The sequence below is a fragment of the Rhinopithecus roxellana genome, chromosome 7 (genome assembly GCF_007565055.1).
Source record: "Rhinopithecus roxellana isolate Shanxi Qingling chromosome 7, ASM756505v1, whole genome shotgun sequence".
Taxonomy (NCBI): domain Eukaryota; kingdom Metazoa; phylum Chordata; class Mammalia; order Primates; family Cercopithecidae; genus Rhinopithecus; species Rhinopithecus roxellana.
In genome coordinates, this window is record NC_044555.1 from 21,597,929 (window position 1) to 21,614,004 (window position 16,076).

The window sequence follows — 16,076 nt, forward strand, 5'->3', positions numbered from 1 at the left end:
TCTTTAATGTTGATTACAATCACACTATGGGAGAGCAAACCCTCACTTAGCCCTGCCCCACTGTGGATTCAAACCAATGCCCCTCTTAGCCTCATCCATTTATGAATACAACCCAATTACCCAGCTGGGTGCAGTGGGTCACGCCTGTAATCCCAGCACCTTGGGAGGTGGAGGTGGACGGAGTTTGAGACCAGCCTGGCCAACATGATGAAAGCCTGTCTCTACTAAAACTACAGAAATTAGCCGGGCGTGGTGGTGGGTGCCTTTAGTCCCAGCTACTCGGGAGGCTGAAGCATGAGAATTGCTTGAACCCAGGAGATGGCGGTTGTAGTGAGCTGAGATCGCACCACTGCACTCCAGCCTGGGTGGCAGAGCGAAACTCCACCTCAAAAATAATAATAATTATCAGCATCATTTTTAAAAAACCCAATCACCCCTTTTAGCCTCACGTCATTCAAGGATTAAGTCAATTTCTCTCACAGTCCCACCCAATTCATTAATTTAACAAAAGATTGTATTTATTTATTTATTAGAGACAAAGTATTGCTACATTGGCTAGGCTGGTCTCAAAATTCTGGCCTTAGTGATCTTCTCACCTTGGCCTCCCAAAGTGCTGAAATTACAGGCATGAGTCATCATGCCCAGCCTGTTTTTAGAATTTATATTTGATTTTTTAAAAGACAGGGTCGTGCTCTGTCACTGAGAGTCGAGTGCAGTGGCATGATCATAGCTCATTGTAACCTTGAAGTCTTGGGCTTAAGTGATCCTCCTGTCTCAGTCTCCCAAGTAGCTGGGACTACAGGTGCATGCCACGACACCCAGCTATTTTAAGTTTTTAAGGGGTTGAGATATAATTGACTTCAATTTGATAGGTTTTGAATATGTTTATATCAGTGAAACAATCACTACAGTGAAGATACTGAACAGGCTGGGTGTGGTGGCTCACCTCTGTAATCCCAGCACATTGGGAGGCAGAGGTGGGAGGACTTTTTGAAGCCAGGAGTTTAAGACCAGCCTGGACAACATAGTGAGATCCCCGTGCCCCAGTCTCTACAAAAATGTGAAAAATTTGCCAGGCATTGTGGCACATACGTGTAGTCCTATCTGTTCAGGAGGATCCCTTAGCCCAAGAGTTTGAGGTTACAGTGAGCTATGATTTGCCTGCAATCCAGCCTGCATGTCAGAATGTGACCCTGTCACTTAAAAAAAAAAAAAAAAGAAAGAAAGAAAGGAAGAAAAAAAATACTGAGTATAACTATCTCTGCCAAAAGTTTTCTCCTGCCCTTTGTATTTCCTCTTTCCTGCCCTTTTGGCCCCCTCCCTCCAGGCAACCACTAATCCACTTTCTGTCACTGTGTATCAGTTTGCATTTTATTAGATTTTTATATAAATGAAATCATATAGCATGTGCTTTTTTGGAGGGTGGGTCTGGCATCTTTTACCATAATTATTTTTGAGATCCATCCAAATCCTTCATTGTTTTTTATTGCTGAGTTGTATTCCCCTGTATGAGTATACCATAGTTTGTTAATTTATTCACCTACTTTTTTCATTGAAAATTGTTTTCTTGGCTGGGCGCGGTGGCTCAAGCCTGTAATCCCAGCACTTTGGGAGGCCGAGGCGGGCGGATCACGAGGTCAGGAGATCGAGACCATCCTGGCTAACCCAGTGAAACTCCGTCTCTACTAAAAAAATACAAAAAACTAGCCGGGTGAGGTGGCGGATGCCTGTAGTCCCAGCTACTCGGGAGGCTGAGGCAGGAGAATGGCGTGAACCCGGGAGGCGGAGCTTGCAGTGAGCTGAGATTGGGCCACTGCACTCCAGCCTGGGCGAAAGAGCGAGACTCCGTCTCAAAAAAAAAAAAAAAAGAAAAAGAAAATTGTTTTCTTTTTAAGAGATGGGGTCTCACTATGTTGCCCAGGCTAGTTTTGAATTCTTGGGCTCAAACAATCCTCCTGCCTCCACTTCCAGCCTCCCAAAGTGCTGGGATTACAGGCATTAGCATTTTAAAAATAGAGACAATGTTTCTATGTTTTTAAAATAGAGACAATGTTTCACTATGTTGCCAAGGTTGGTCTCCAACTCTTGAGCTCAAGAGATCCTCCCACCTCAGCCTCCCAAAGTGCTGCAATTACTGGCCTCATTCAACTATTAATGGGCATTTGGGTTATTTCCAGTTTTTGGATATTAACAAATATTATGAACTGAATTGTGTCCACCCATAAATATGTATATATATTTTGTTGTTGTTTTGTTTTTTTGAGAGAAGTCTCACTCTTATCCCCCAGGTTTGAGTGCAATGGCTCGATCTCGGCTCACTGCAACCTCTGCCTCCCGAGTTCAAATGATTCTCCTGCCTCTGCCTCCCAAGTAGCTGGGATTAAGTCACCTGACACCATGCTCGGCTAATTTTTGTATATTTTAGTAGAGATGGGGTTTCACTGTGTTGGCCAGGCTGGTCTTGAACTCCTGAACTCAGGTGATTCACCCGCCTCAGCCTCCCAAGTTGCTGGGATTACAGGCGTGAGCCACTGCGCCCAGCCATAAATATATATGTTAAAGCCCTAACCTCCAATGTGACTGTATCTGAAGATAGCTTCTTTAGGAGGCAATTAAGGTAAAATGAGGTCATTAAGGTGGAGCCCTAATCAGATAGGACTGTGGCCTTGTAAGAAACAGAAGAGAGAGATCTCTGCCTCTCTCTGTGTGTGTCTCTCTCACGCCTTTACTCTCCTTCACTCTCTTAATTCCATGTGAGGACACAGCAAGAAGGCAAGCATCTGCAAGCCAAAAGGAGAGACCTCAACAGGAAACAAATTAGCTACCACCTTGATCTTGGACTTTCCAGCTTCCAGAACTGTGAGAAACTTATGTTATTTAAACCACCCAGTCTATGATATTTTGTTACAGTAGTTCTAAATGAATAAGACAAGAAATAAAGGTGCTATGAATATTTGTAAGACAAGGCTGTGTAAATGTATGCTTTCTTTTAGATAAATGCGCAGGAGTGGAATGGCTGGCTCATATGTGTATGCTTAATTTTTAAAGACACTACCAAACTGTTTTCTAAAGTTGTAGGCTGGGCGCGGTGGCTCACGCCTGTAATCCCAGCACTTTGGGAGGCCAAGGTGGGCCTTGCCTGTAATCCCAGCACTTTGGGGAGTTCCAGACGAGCCTGACCAACATGGAGAAAACCCGTCTGTACTAAAAATACAAAATTGGCGGGGTGTAGTGGTGCCTGCCTGTAATCCCGGTTACTCAGGAGGCTGAGGCAGGAGAATCACTTGAACACTGGAGGCAGAGGTTGCAGTGAGCCGAGATTGCGCCATTGCACTCCAGCCTGGGCAACAAGAGCGAAACTCCGTCTCTAAATAAATAAATAAAGTTGCAATATCATTTTACATTTCCACCGGCGGTATAGGAGTTCCATTTCCTTCATATCTTCAGCAACAGTTGGTATAGTCAGGCTTTTAAATTCTAACTAGGACCTTCAGCTGACAGAGTGCGGTGCCTGCAGCAGAGTGAGGCCAAGCACTCCTGCTGGCTCCCACAGCCAGGCCTCCTTACTGGCCGCCAGGTAGGTCATCGCACGGGTCTAGGAGCCAGGCACGGGACCTGCCAGCCTCAGCCTCCAGGGCCCGGGCGGGCCGCCAGGTGAGCGCGCCCCAGAGCTCAAAATTCGTAGCTGGCTGCCCTGTGTCCACCCGGCGGACTACTGGCCATGGAGCCGCGCACAGGGGACGCCGCGGACCCTAGGGGCAGCAGAGGAGGTACAAGGATCAGAGGTGTTGGGGAAGGACAGGGCGAGTCGCCGCCACCTCTTCTCGCCTGTCTGCTCCACACCTTTTCCTTCTGACAGGTGGTAAACAGAGTGGCTCTGGCGCCTAAGTGGTGGTGGCAGGGGGAAGGGGCCCAGCGATGGAGGCTGGGCTCGAGGTCCCCCACCCACACCCACACCTGAGCTAAAGGGCCGAGCACCAGAGCAGGGGAGGGGCTCTCAGAAGTCTCCAGGGAGATGTGCGGATGTGCGGGGAGGGGTCTGCCCGTGGTCACTGGGGACACCTGGGCACTCAGGGGCTGTAGTGAACTGGGGGGAGGGGAGCTGGGGTCCCCTGGGGACCTGTGGAGGGGAATCTGGAGGTACGTGGGCCGTGGGGGAACAGGCCCTCTGAGGGAATTCATGGGGTAGCAGGGGTTGCCTAGGATACTTAGAGGGAGAATTGGGGGTTCCGGGGCTACGGGGTCAGGCTGTGTTCTCTCAGGATATTTGGGGAAACGGGGTCCCCTGAGATATCGTGGGCGAGGAGTTGGGCATCCGGGATGATTAGGGGGCAGTCGAGGACCTCACGTGGTGTTCGGAGGTGTCCAGGACTATTGCAGTCAAACAGCGATCTCCAGGGACACCGTGGGAGCAGGCGGGGGTGCACCGGCTACCCGTGATGGTAGGGGATCGGGTGAGAAGGGAGGGGCAGCAGTGACCTCCGGAACTATCGAGGGAGTGGTCTGGGGTCTCCGGGTATCCTGAGGGCATTTCTAGGTCTTCGGGCGTCCGGAAGCGTGGGGGTTGGCCGAGGCCGAGGGTCGGCGTTGACCTGTCCCCTCTCCCGCGCAGGCCGCGGCCCCTCCCGGCTAGTCGGCCCCAGCGCCTGGCAGCTCCTGGCGCGGCTGGACGCGCGCCCCCTGGCGGCGCGTGCTGCGGTCGACGTGGCGGCGCTGGTACGCAGGGCGGGCGCCACATTGGGCCTGCGCCGGAAGGAGGGTGCGTGACGGGCGCTGGGCCTCTGCTGGGGGAGGGTTCGGAGAGGAGCTGGGTTCAAAGGGGCAGGCCTGGGCGGTCGGCAACTACTGCCCTGCCTTGGGTGGGGCCAAGGGGCGCGATTTGGGGGGCGGGGATAGGAGGGTGCTTCGAGTGGGAGGAGCCTTGGGGTTATTCTAGAATATTCCTGAGGGTTATCACAGTAGGCAAGGGCTGCATTGGTTGAGAGTGCGGAGGTGGATCCCCTTTCTGGCCGGCGGGGCTTCGAGGGTCATTTATGGGGAGGCGGGGCCTGGAGAGTGCTTGAGGGGTGGGGACGCAGCGAAGGGGCAGGCCCGAAATGTGAGTCACGGGGGTGGCGCCTATTGTGCCATGGGGGCGGGGCTTGAGATGTCGGGAATGGGATGAGGGTTAGAGGCTAATTAGAGGGCTTGCTATGGAAGGTTCAGGAGCCAAATTTTGGAGTAGCATTCTCCAGGGTGGGCCGAATGGTGTTACTTGAGGGATGTGTTCTGCGTGTTATTAGAGGGAGATAGGAAGGCCTGGAAGATTATTCACATGGCTGAGCCCAGGATTGTTTGTTAAGAAGGTGGGGTCAGAACAGTTATTTGTTTGGGCTGAGAGCCTTTAAGATTACTTGAGGTGATGGTGCGTAGTTAAATGGTGGGGCAGTTTGTATATGAGCTGCAGGGGCGAGGCAAGTAGATGGGGCTAGAATGTTAACTCAGGGAACAGTTCCTAGGTAGTTTCCATGGCATGTGCCCCCACAGCCCTCTCCACCGCTTTTATCCCCCAGTTGTTAGCGTGCTGGACTCTGCGGACATAGAGGTCACAGATAGTCGCCTGCCTCATGCCACTATTGTGGATCACCGGCCCCAGGTAACATCTTATCCTTCTATTGGAGGCAACTTGCCTCAGGGCAAACTATGTACACCAGTGTTCTTTATTCCAGCACCGTTGGTTAGAGACATGTAATGCACCTCCCCAAGTGATCCAGGGTAAGGCACGTAGTGCTCCGAAGCCATCCCAGGCCTCTGGTCATTTCTCTGTGGAGCTGGTCCGCGGTCACGCAGGCTTTGGCCTCACCTTAGGTGGGGGCCGGGATGTTTCTGGGGACACTCCACTGGCCGTGCACGGGCTGCTGAAGGATGGTCCAGCACAGCGCTGTGGTCGTTTGGAGGTGAGCCCTGAAGCCTCTTCCGTTGGTAGGTGCTATCCCTGCCTTTGTTTGGGTGCTCTCCTTTTGCTTTTCCAACACGACTGCATTGCACTCTTCCAGATCGGGGACCTTGTGCTCCACATCAACGGAGAGTCAACGCAGGGCCTCACCCATGCCCAGGCCGTGGAGCGGATCCGAGCTGGAGGCCCCCAGCTCCACCTGGTTCTTCGTCGGCCTCTGGAGACCCACCCTGGCAAGTCTCGAGGGGTGAGAGAGCCCCAAAAAGGAGTTGGTGGGTTTCCCAGGGGAGAGAAGTCAGAGATCAGTGAGGAGAAGAGAGAGATTTACAGAGTGGAGAGGCTGAGATTCTGGGTGGGAAGGGTTTGGTGGTCTCTGTGGGGAGGGTCTGCAAGAGGTCATGGTATTCTCACAAGTAGGGGCAGGGAGGGGCACAGGGTCCCAGGATAGGAATAAAGCAGGGGCAGGGAGGGGTGTCAGTCCCAAGGATAGGAATTTCAGAGGGTGGGCTTTCCAGGTACTGGGGAGAGAGAAGGGAAGGGGTCTAGGATAAAAGCAAGTGTTTGGAAGGAAGGGTCTTAGTTCTCAGAGGGGAAGGCAGAGTGGATCTTAGCCGAGGAGGGGGGGAAATTGGATGGGGATCCAGAGGGTAGGGGGTCTAGTTCTGAAAAACAAAGGGTTGGTGGTTTGGGAGTCAACGGAGGTGGGATGAGAGAGGAGAGAGCAGGGGATCCTAGATGAGAGGGGTTTGATTTCCTTTGGAGATTGTGGGAAATGATTTCTGAGGGGCATGTTCTGGATCCAGGAGGGGAGGGGTCTCAGGAAAGGAGGTGTCGGGGTTGTGAGGGGTGGTGCCGATCCCAGAAGGCCTCGAGGGGAGATTTCTCTAAGGGCCAGGGTCTCATCTCCCGCAGCCTTTGGATTCTCCTGTCCACCCTCCGCCAAAGGCCCGGATTTCCCTTCCCTACTTCACCACCCAATCTAATCCGTAGTCCCGTCATGGCTAGATCGCAGCCCAGATCCCGGAGGGCCGGAGGTAACGGGGTGTCGCAGCAGCAGCACTTCCCTAGTTCAGCACCCTCCATCCCGGACGACGCTCAAGAAGACCCGGGGCAGCCCAGAGCCTAGTCCAGAGGCGGCCGCCGATGGCCCCACGGTTTCTTCTCCTGAGCGCCGCACTGAGGATCCCAACGACCAGATCCCGGGTTCCCCGGGGCCCTGGCTAGTGCCCAGCGAGGAACGGCTCTCGCGGGCCCTAGGGGTCCGGGGGGCAGCGCAGCTCGCTCAGGAGATGGCAGCCGGAAGGCGGAGGCACTGAGCCTACCTCTGACGGCGCGGGGCTCACTAGTTACCGCCCAACCTGGATCCGGCGCGTGTGGCCTCCGGGCACTTGGCACTTCCCAGAGAGCTTCCACTTGGTCTGGTCCCCCCTCCCGCTGCGCAGTGGCTCTGCCCGCACTCCCCTTGCAGCGTCAGTGGTACGACCCTTCCAGCCCGACTAGCCTGCGCTTCTGGTTCTGGGAGGGAGAGGTAATAAAATGGTTCGATCTGGTCTTGACTTGCCAGGCGCTGGAGGCGGGGTGGGGCTGCCCAGGCCACTCTGTAAAGGAGCAGGTGGGGTTGATCCTGCTTCAAGTAATCGCTGACGAGCTTCATGCTGCTGCTTTCCTGCTTGCACATGGATCTTTGCTTCCGCTGGTCCTCAGCCCGGCGTGGTTTCTTTTTCTCTTCCCCGTCTCCTGCTCCTCTCCTTATTCATCAATTTCACCTTTTTGGAGGTGCACAGGGTCTCACACATAAATTATTGTGCATGGCATGGAGAATGCAGAGGTGAGCCTGTCGTGGCGGGACTGCACCAATGTATCCACAGTCCTGTCTCGGAATCATCCAGACCCTCAACTGACGTCGGGATAGCAAGGCTGGAAGCCTAGAAGCAGGGCGGCTTCCTTCGCCAGGGGCCTCTGGTCTCCCACTTCCGGCCTAGTCTGCCAGCTTTTGCTGGCACGTAGGCTACCACTCTCCGGGCATCGACTGGGGCCCTGGATCCCCCGTTGGGGCGGAGCGGGGAAGGTGTGAGTCAGCGCCCCTGGGCGGGCCGGGCTAAAAAAGGCTGTTAGAACCTTTGGGCCGTGCCCCCATTTTCCGTACATGGTGAAGAACTGCAGCCGGGCTTGTGTGCACTCGCCACATACTGGGCGTTCCCCGCACGGGAGAGGCCCAGAGTTTCCTTCACCCTGCGAACAGAGCCCCGAAGCCAGGGCTTATATGGCCAGCGGGACTCCAACCGGGGTAGCCGCGAGGAAGGCACTGGCAGAGGACAGAAATGTCCAGTCACCTCCGCTGTCACCACATCCTGAGCACTCGGCCCCATCCCCCCCCCAGGAGGGAAGCTGTGGTCTGACGGAATAGGCAACTTTCGCCCCTGTGGGGAGGGGACGGGGAAGGAAGAAAGAATTTAAAGGATCCGAGTGCGAGAGTTCAGGTGGCCTTGGAGAGGAGAGAGGAACGGCGAAGACAAGCTGCTAGAGCTGGGAGCTGGAGAGTGAAGAGGTGAACACTTGAGTGGTTAGAGCTGTAGATAGACATTGTGGGGAAGTGTGCCAGGGTGGCTTCCAGCTACCCCTGACTTAGAGCCTGGTGGAGATGTGGTTCTTCAGAAGTCAGCATAAGGCTCAAGAGCCCCAGTCCTATAAATACAGTCACACCCAAGAGACTAATAATAGTAACCCCAGCCACCATGTACTTAGTTTTATCCCTGCTACTGGCTCTATTGCAATATTTATTTTCATCTACAATAGTTGCACATCTACTCAACGATCCGAATATGTCCATTTCACAGAGGAGGAAAGTGAGGCCCAGGGAGTGCAGATAGCTTGAGAGAGGAGGATCAAAGCAAGATTTAATCAAGGCCTGATTCCCAAGTCTGTCCTCTTAATTTCACCTGCATTGAAACCCAACTGTATACATTGCACTGTGCTAGGTACTGTGGAGATGCTGGAGGAACAAGACATACAATTTGTCTTTGTGTAGCTGATGTATGTAATGAGGGTAGACAGATGTCAGACAAAAAAGACAAGAAAATGAATAAATAAAAAACCAGGCCAGTCGTGGTGGCTCACACCTGTAATCCCAGCACTTTGGGAGGCTAAGGCTGGTGGATCACAAGGTCAAGAGTTCAAGAGCAGCCTGGCCAAGATGGTGAAACACCGTCTCTACTGAAAATACAAAAATTAGCCAGGTGTGGTGGCAGGTGCTTGTAATCCCAGCTACTCGGGAGGCTGAGGCAGAGAATTGCTTGAACCCAGGAGGTGGAGGTTGCAGTGAGTCAAGATCACGCCACTGCACCCCAACCTGGGTGACAGAGCGAGAATCTGTCTCAAATAATAATAATAATAATAATAATAATTATTATTATTATTATTTCAGGCCAGACATGGTTGTTTGTACCTGTAATCCCAGTACTTTGGGAGGCAGAGGCGAGTGGATTGTTTGAGCCTACGAGTTTGATACCAGCCTGGGCAACATAGAGAGACCTCGTCTCTACAAAAAGCTTAAAAATTATCTGGGAGTGGTGGCTCATGCCTGTAGTCCCAACTACTTGGGACTCTGAGGTGGGAGGATCGCTTTAGCCCGGGAGGTCAAGGCCGCAGTGAGCCATGATTGCACCACTCCACTCTAGCTGGAATGGCAGTGAGACCTTATCTCAAAAAAAAAAAAAAGGCCAGGCATGTGGCTCATGCCTGTAATCCCAACACTTTGGGAGGCCGAGGCAGGTGGATTACCTGAGGTTGGGAGTTCAAGACTAGCCTGACCAACATGGAGAAACCCCGTCTCTACTAAAAATACAAAATTAGCCAGGTGTGGTGGCACATGCCTATAATCCCAGCTGCTCAGGAGCCTGAGACAGGAGAATCGCTTGAACCCGGGAGATGGAGGTTGCAGTGAGCTGAGATCATGCCATTGCACTCCAGCCTGGGCAACAAGAGCGAAACTCCTTCTCAAAAAAAAAAAAAAAAAAAAAAAAAAATTCAGAGAGAAGTGAGAGTCATGAAACTATGAAGCTAGCAAAAGGGGGTTACATTGTGGGAGATGATGGTGGGCTTCTGACCTCTGAAAACATAACTCTTGAGCTGGAACCTGAATGACTAGAAGCCAGGTATATGAAGCACTGAGCGAAGGGCATTGACAGCAGGGGGAATAGCAAGTGCAAAGGCGTTGAAGCGGAACCAGGTTTGTCTTGTTTCAGAAATTCAGACGTGTCCTCGCAGAGTTGGCAAGCACATACTTATCACTGGAAAAAGTATGTTTCATCCCTTCCACTATTCACTCACTCTTCAGGCAAGCAGGGCTGAAAGAGGGAGCTCTTTCCTTAGTTTTGAGGGGCCTTGTGTTGGCAGAGGGAGCCGGCAGGCCCTTGGGTTGAATCCTCCTGGCCATCCAGTTATGATTCTCCCCCACGTCAAATGAGATGAGAATAAAAACAACATCTAGTCTGGAGAGTGTGTCCCTCAGGGTAACTCTGGGATCCTGATTCCAGGAGACCAGATGCATGTCTTAAATGCAGAAATTAAGGCTGAGCTGGGGGAAATTACTTGCTCAAAATAACACACTTAGCCAGGTATGGTGACTCACACCTGTAATCTCAACACTTTGGGAGGCCAAGGCGGAAGGATTGCTTGAGATCAGGAGTTCAAGACCAGCCTGAGCAACATAGCGAGACCTCGTGTCTACTAAAAAATAAATAAATACAAACAAAGTGTCTACAAATGTCACCCAGCCTTGCACCCCAGGAGCCATCCATTCATCTTGCCAGTCCCCCAGAAATAAACTTTCCTATTCCTCATGTACAATTGTGCTGACTGGCCCCTCTCTTCAGAACCAGGAAACTGAAGGCCAACATTTAGGGCTAGGACTTCCTTGGGATTGCAGAACACAGAATCAGACCTTGGGCTCTCTGGGCTCTAACACTATCACAAAAAATGTTTTTTAAAACAGAGACAAGCTCTCACTACGTTGCCCAGGCTGGTCTCAAACTCCTGAGCTGAAGTGATTCTCCCACCTCGGGTCTCCCAAAGTGCTAGGATTACAGGCATGAGCCACTGCTCCCGGCCTTGGGCTCTAACATTAGAAACAATGCTTGCCCTGTTTCTGAGCAACTCAGTGCTCACCAATCCCTGTTCTCACACAGCCTTTACACTGGCAGGGTCTTATCCTCATCACTGCTCAGAGGTTTATTCCACTGTCCGCAATCCATTATCCAAAACTCTGGAGAACAAAAAGCTCTGGAAACCGATGGTTTTCCCACAGGATAGACACTATTTGGTTGCAAAACCTGACCTGATCTAATAAGGAACAATTTTCTTTCTTTCTTTCTGTTTTTCCTTTTTTGGAGACAGGGTCTTACTCTGTTGCCCACGCAGGAGTGCAGTGGTCTGATCATGGTTCACTGCAGCCTGGAACTCCCGGGCTCAAGCAACCCTCCCACCTCCGCCTCCCGAGTGGTTGGGATTACAAGCACACGCCACCATGCCTGGGCTATTTTTTTTTTTTCTTTTTTTCTTCCTTTTTTTTTCGAGACAGAGTCTCACTCTGTCGCCCAAGCTGGAGTGCAGTGGTGTGATCTCAGCTCACTGCAACCTCCACCTCCCGAGTTCAAGCAATTCGCCTGCCTCAGCCTCCTGACTAGCTGGGATTATAGGCGCGCACCACCACACCCGGCTCATTTTTTGTGTGTTTTTAGTAGAGACGGGGTTTCACCATGTTGGTCAGGCTGGTCTCCAACTCCTGACCTCGTGATCTGCCTGCCTCGGCCTCCCAAAGTGCTGGGATTACAGGCGTGAGCCACCGTGCCCGGCCGCCTGGGCTAATTTTTAAAATTATTTGTAGACACAGGGTCTCACTATGTTGCCAAGGTTGATCTCGAACTCCTGGGTTCAAGCGATCCTCTTGTCTGAGCCTCCCAGAATGTTGGGATTACTGTCATGAGCCACTGTGCCCAGCGGAGGAACACTTTTCAATCCTACCCAGTTATTGTGAACATTCATACCTTTTCTTGAAGACATACCATTTTGTTTCTTTGTTTGTTTTTGCTTTTTGTTTTTTTGTTTTTGTTTTTGTTGTTTTTGAGACGGAGTTTCACTCTTGTTGCCCAGGCTGGAGTGCAATGGCGTGATCTTGGCTCACCGCAACCTCTGCCTCCCAGGTTCAAGCGATTCTCCTGCCTCAGCCTTCCCAGTAGCTGGGATTACAGGCATGCATCACCATGTCCGGCTAATTTTTGTATTTTTAGTAGAAACGGGGTTTCTCCATGTTGGTCAGGCTGGTTTCGAACTGCCGACCTCAGGTGATCCACCGGCCTCGGCCTCCCAAAGTGTTGGGATTACAGACGTGAGCCACGCGCCTGGCCTTTTTTTTTTTTTTTTTTTTTTTTTTTTTTTTTTTTTTAAACGCGACAGCTCCAAATCCCGCTGAGAGTATATGCACGGGAAAACTTTCTGAAATCAAAAATATTCTGAATTCTGGTAACATACTGGGCCACAGGTCTTTCGGATTTAACTCTGCCTAGGCCGTTTTATTCAGTTAAGGAAACTGAGTCACTCCCTCCCAAAGCCAGATTCCCGCGGTTCTAAGCTGAAGCTGTCTCGGGTGTATTTGCATTCCAAAAAGGCGAAGGGTCCCTCTGTTACTACTCCTGGTACCTGGAGCTGCCACGCACCCTGGCGATGGGGCGCCTCGGGGGCTGTGCGCCAGGCTGGGAGTATCCTTGGCGGGAGGGGCGAGGGGGCTTCCGGGGCGGCAGCCACCTGGCCCGGCTCCGGCCCCGCCCGCGTCATCTCTGCGCGGTGATTCACTCCCTCCTTCGCCCCGGGGCCCCCTTCCCGGCCAGACGGCGGGCAAGACAGCTGGGTGTGCAGCGTCCTCGAAACCACGAGCAAGCGAGCAGATCCTCCGAGGCACCACGGACTCCAGCCCATGCCATGGCGGATTCTGAGCGCCTCTCGGCCCCTGGCTGCTGGGCCGCCTGCACCAACTTCTCGCGCACCCGAAAGGGAATCCTCCTGTTTGCTGAGATTGTGAGCGACCTGGGGCAGGCGCGTGGGCAAAAGCGGGATGGGGTGGCTGGACCACGCGGAACTGGATGGTCCGGGTGAGGCAGGCACTTGGCCGGGGCGCTCGGCAGTGGGGTGCAGGTGGTGGGTTCACGGTGAAGGCCCGAAACTCGGGGCGCAGGGCGAGTCGGTGGGGTTTGACGAAGGTTGTTGAGATCTGGTAGCCCCCGGGGTGAGGCAAGGAGCCTATAACGCATACGGAGGGCTACGTGGGGGGAGCTGCGTTAACTCATCAGTGGACTCATCGAAGGGGTCCCAGGGTGCTGGGAAGTCGGGGCCTCCTGCGGCAGGGCGTGGCGCGGCCTGGACACAGGAGGGCGGGCTGGCAGCTCGCCCAGGGGCAGGGCCTGTTGGGGTGGGGCCCCCCCCTCGCGCTAGTCCCGCGGTGTAGAGCGCCCCGCCCTTCGCCAGTTCTTCCTTGCCCTTCTGAGGCCGGGCGGGATGTCCTTAGCTTTTCGGGGTTTCCACCCTTCTCAAAGTGGGCGCCGCCTTTGAGTCACTTGTAAAAGGGGTGCGGCGCCTTTAACGGAGTCCTGCCTCTCTGGTGTCACTCTCACCGCTTCCCAAAGGGGTTGCTGGGGGAACCGCGTGTTCAGCCCCGTTCAAGGCCACAAAGCCGGGGTCAGCGGGGCTCACAAAACACCTGGCAGCACCACTCCCCTCAGGCTGCCCATATCCTAGAAGGGAAAAGGGGAGGAAACTGAGGCACCCAACTCTACTTCTTACTTGCTGGGTGACCCTGGCCAAGCCATTAAACCTCTCTGTACCTCAGTTTTCTCATCTACAAATTAGAGAGAGTAGTAATAGTACCCAGAACATTAGATTGTCCTAACGATTGAATTTGGAACACAGTGAGCACATAAAAAGTGTTTAGCTATTATTGTGTGTCATTTCCCCAGCGCTCATAGTCATTCGAGTATGGGACTCCTAATTTAAACCAATCTCCTCAGCCCTGGTTGCTGATTGAGGTCCCCTTTCCCATGTCACCCTTCCAGATATTATGCCTGGTGATCCTGATCTGCTTCAGTGCCTCCACACCAGGCTACTCCTCCTTGTCGGTGGTTGAGATGATCCTTGCTGCTATTTTCTTTGTTGTCTACATGTGTGACCTGCACACCAAGATACCATTCATCAACTGGCCTTGGAGTGTGAGAAGGGGTCCACAATGGCAAGGCCAGGGAGGGGTCTGGGCAGTTAGGATTGTCGGGGGACTGTGGATGCTGACTTCCCTCTTCTCCCTACACCTCACAGGATTTCTTCCGAACCCTCATAGCGGCAATCCTCTACCTGATCACCTCCATTGTTGTCCTTGTTGAGAGAGGAAACCACTCCAAAATCGTCGCAGGGGTAAAGGCCATGGGAGCAGCTCTGAAGCACAGAGTGAAGGGTTTGAGGAGCCAGGGGCCATTTCTGCCTTAGCTTCCGGCAGAAATCGTGTGGCCCACAGCAAGTCACACTTGTCCTCAGGGCATGGAGGGAAGTTTGGCACAGGACTTGCTTTTGCCTCCCAAGGCCTTCATTTGCTGTGAAGGGCAGTCCCTTGTCAGACACAAAGACCTTGGTGAGAAGTACAAACAGGTGGCCCCTTTGTCAACGCACTGGACTACCATCTGCAAGAACTTTGTCCCAAATGTAATAGGAATTGGGGCTGGGTGCAGTGGCTCATGCCTGTATTCCCAGCACTTTGGGAGTCTGAGGCCGAGGCAGGCAGATCACTTGAGGTCAGGAGTTCAAAACCAGCCTGGCCAACATGTCGAAACCCCGTCTCTACTAAAAATACAAAAATTAGCGGGGTGTGGTGGCGGGTGCCTGTAGTCCCAGCTACTCAGGAGGCTGAGGCAGAAGAATCACTTGAACCCAGGAGACAAAGCTTGCAGCGAGTCAAGATTGTGTCACTGCACTCCAGCCTGGGTGACAGATGGGTGACAGAGTGAGACTGTGTCTTAAAAAAAAAAAAAGTATAAATTGAATTGTGCCCCTACGTGTAGGGCCACAGTGTGGCCTCCCTGTGTTGAGAGGTATAGGAGGATGGAGAGTGGGGTAGGATGCATTCTCTTGGCCTTTCCCTAGGGTTCTTTGGCTTCCCAACCTGGGGCTTGAGTCCCGTCCTGCATGGGGCAGGTGCTGGAGGTGGTAGATACAAGAAGATAAGAGACTGAGTAACCTGACTACCTAATCTAACCCTCCTCACTCCTATCCTGTCCCCCAGGTACTGGGCCTAATTGCTACGTGCCTCTTTGGCTATGATGCCTATGTCACCTTCCCCTTTCGGCAGCCAAGACATACAGCAGCCCCCACTGGTAAGGGTGTGTGTGTATCGGTTGGGGGTAAGGGGGTTGCTGAGAGGGCAGAGGATAAAAGGAAAGGGATCTCTTAAAGGCATGAATGCCAACTCTGGTCCCGTATTGGTACTTATGGCTTTTGTACCAATAGGTACCATAAGCTTCAGTATTCTTGTGTGTAAAATGTTCATGGACTTTGGATCTTGTTTTTAAAAAATGGGCATATAGATTCAGCCAATGCTTTCTCTCTTTTCCTCACCTGCAGACCCCGCAGATGGCCCGGTGTAGGCGAGCTCCCTTCATTTCTTTCTGCAATCTGCAAATAACTCCTCCATTGAAATAACTCCTCCCCACCCCAACAACAATATTCCCAGCCAACCAACTCCCACTCCCTCATAGAGGTAAAAGTGCCTTTATTGGGAGACTTTTGTCTTCCAGCCTGCCAATCAACCCTCCTGGGTGTGGCCACCATACGCCTGTGCCTAGGTCCTCCTTCTGCAGGATCCAATAGGAGACACCAGTTCTGCCTGAACCATGCCCCCACCTAATTCACAAAATGAGGGAAGGGGGGAGTTAGATTTCAGAGTCCAGTCCCCAGGTTGGGACTCATCCAAATAATCTCCTCGGTGTGGGCGGCGGTTCTGTAGAGGGATAAATGAATAATAAACATTGTTAAAATATATGATAATGAATAAAGTAATCCTTTCATCAAATGTGGATAAATTTCAAGCATCAGGAGGGGGAAATGGAGT

The 16,076-nt window shown here is 52.5% G+C and overlaps 2 protein-coding genes across 4 annotated transcripts; both read left to right on the top strand.

Moving 5' to 3' along the window:
* The first annotated feature begins 3,649 nt into the window (after positions 1-3,649).
* MAGIX (MAGI family member, X-linked) lies at positions 3,650-9,029 on the top strand. 3 transcript variants are annotated; one of them, XR_004058459.1, is made up of 7 exons: positions 3,650-3,770; positions 4,613-4,759; positions 5,553-5,635; positions 5,709-5,936; positions 6,036-6,168; positions 6,941-7,463; positions 7,712-9,029. XR_004058459.1 is itself a non-coding variant. In XM_010362602.2 (6 exons), the coding sequence occupies exons 1-6, from the start codon at positions 3,722-3,724 to the stop codon at positions 7,249-7,251; spliced, it is 951 nt and encodes a 316-aa protein (XP_010360904.1). In that variant the 5' UTR covers positions 3,650-3,721; the 3' UTR covers positions 7,252-7,620. The 3 variants fall into 3 exon arrangements, 1 of the variants encoding a protein (XP_010360904.1); XM_010362602.2 differs by lacking the exon at positions 7,712-9,029 and having other exon boundaries at positions 6,941-7,620; XR_004058460.1 differs by lacking the exons at positions 3,650-3,770; positions 7,712-9,029 and having other exon boundaries at positions 5,553-5,936; positions 6,036-6,207; positions 6,941-7,485.
* Positions 9,030-12,751: 3,722 nt separating this feature from the next.
* Positions 12,752-16,037, top strand: PLP2 (proteolipid protein 2). The gene is made up of 5 exons (XM_010362608.2): positions 12,752-13,006; positions 14,038-14,190; positions 14,294-14,389; positions 15,252-15,342; positions 15,590-16,037. Exons 1-5 carry the CDS (start codon positions 12,911-12,913, stop codon positions 15,610-15,612), a joined length of 459 nt encoding a protein of 152 aa, XP_010360910.1. The 5' UTR covers positions 12,752-12,910; the 3' UTR covers positions 15,613-16,037.
* The last annotated feature ends 39 nt before the right edge of the window (positions 16,038-16,076 follow it).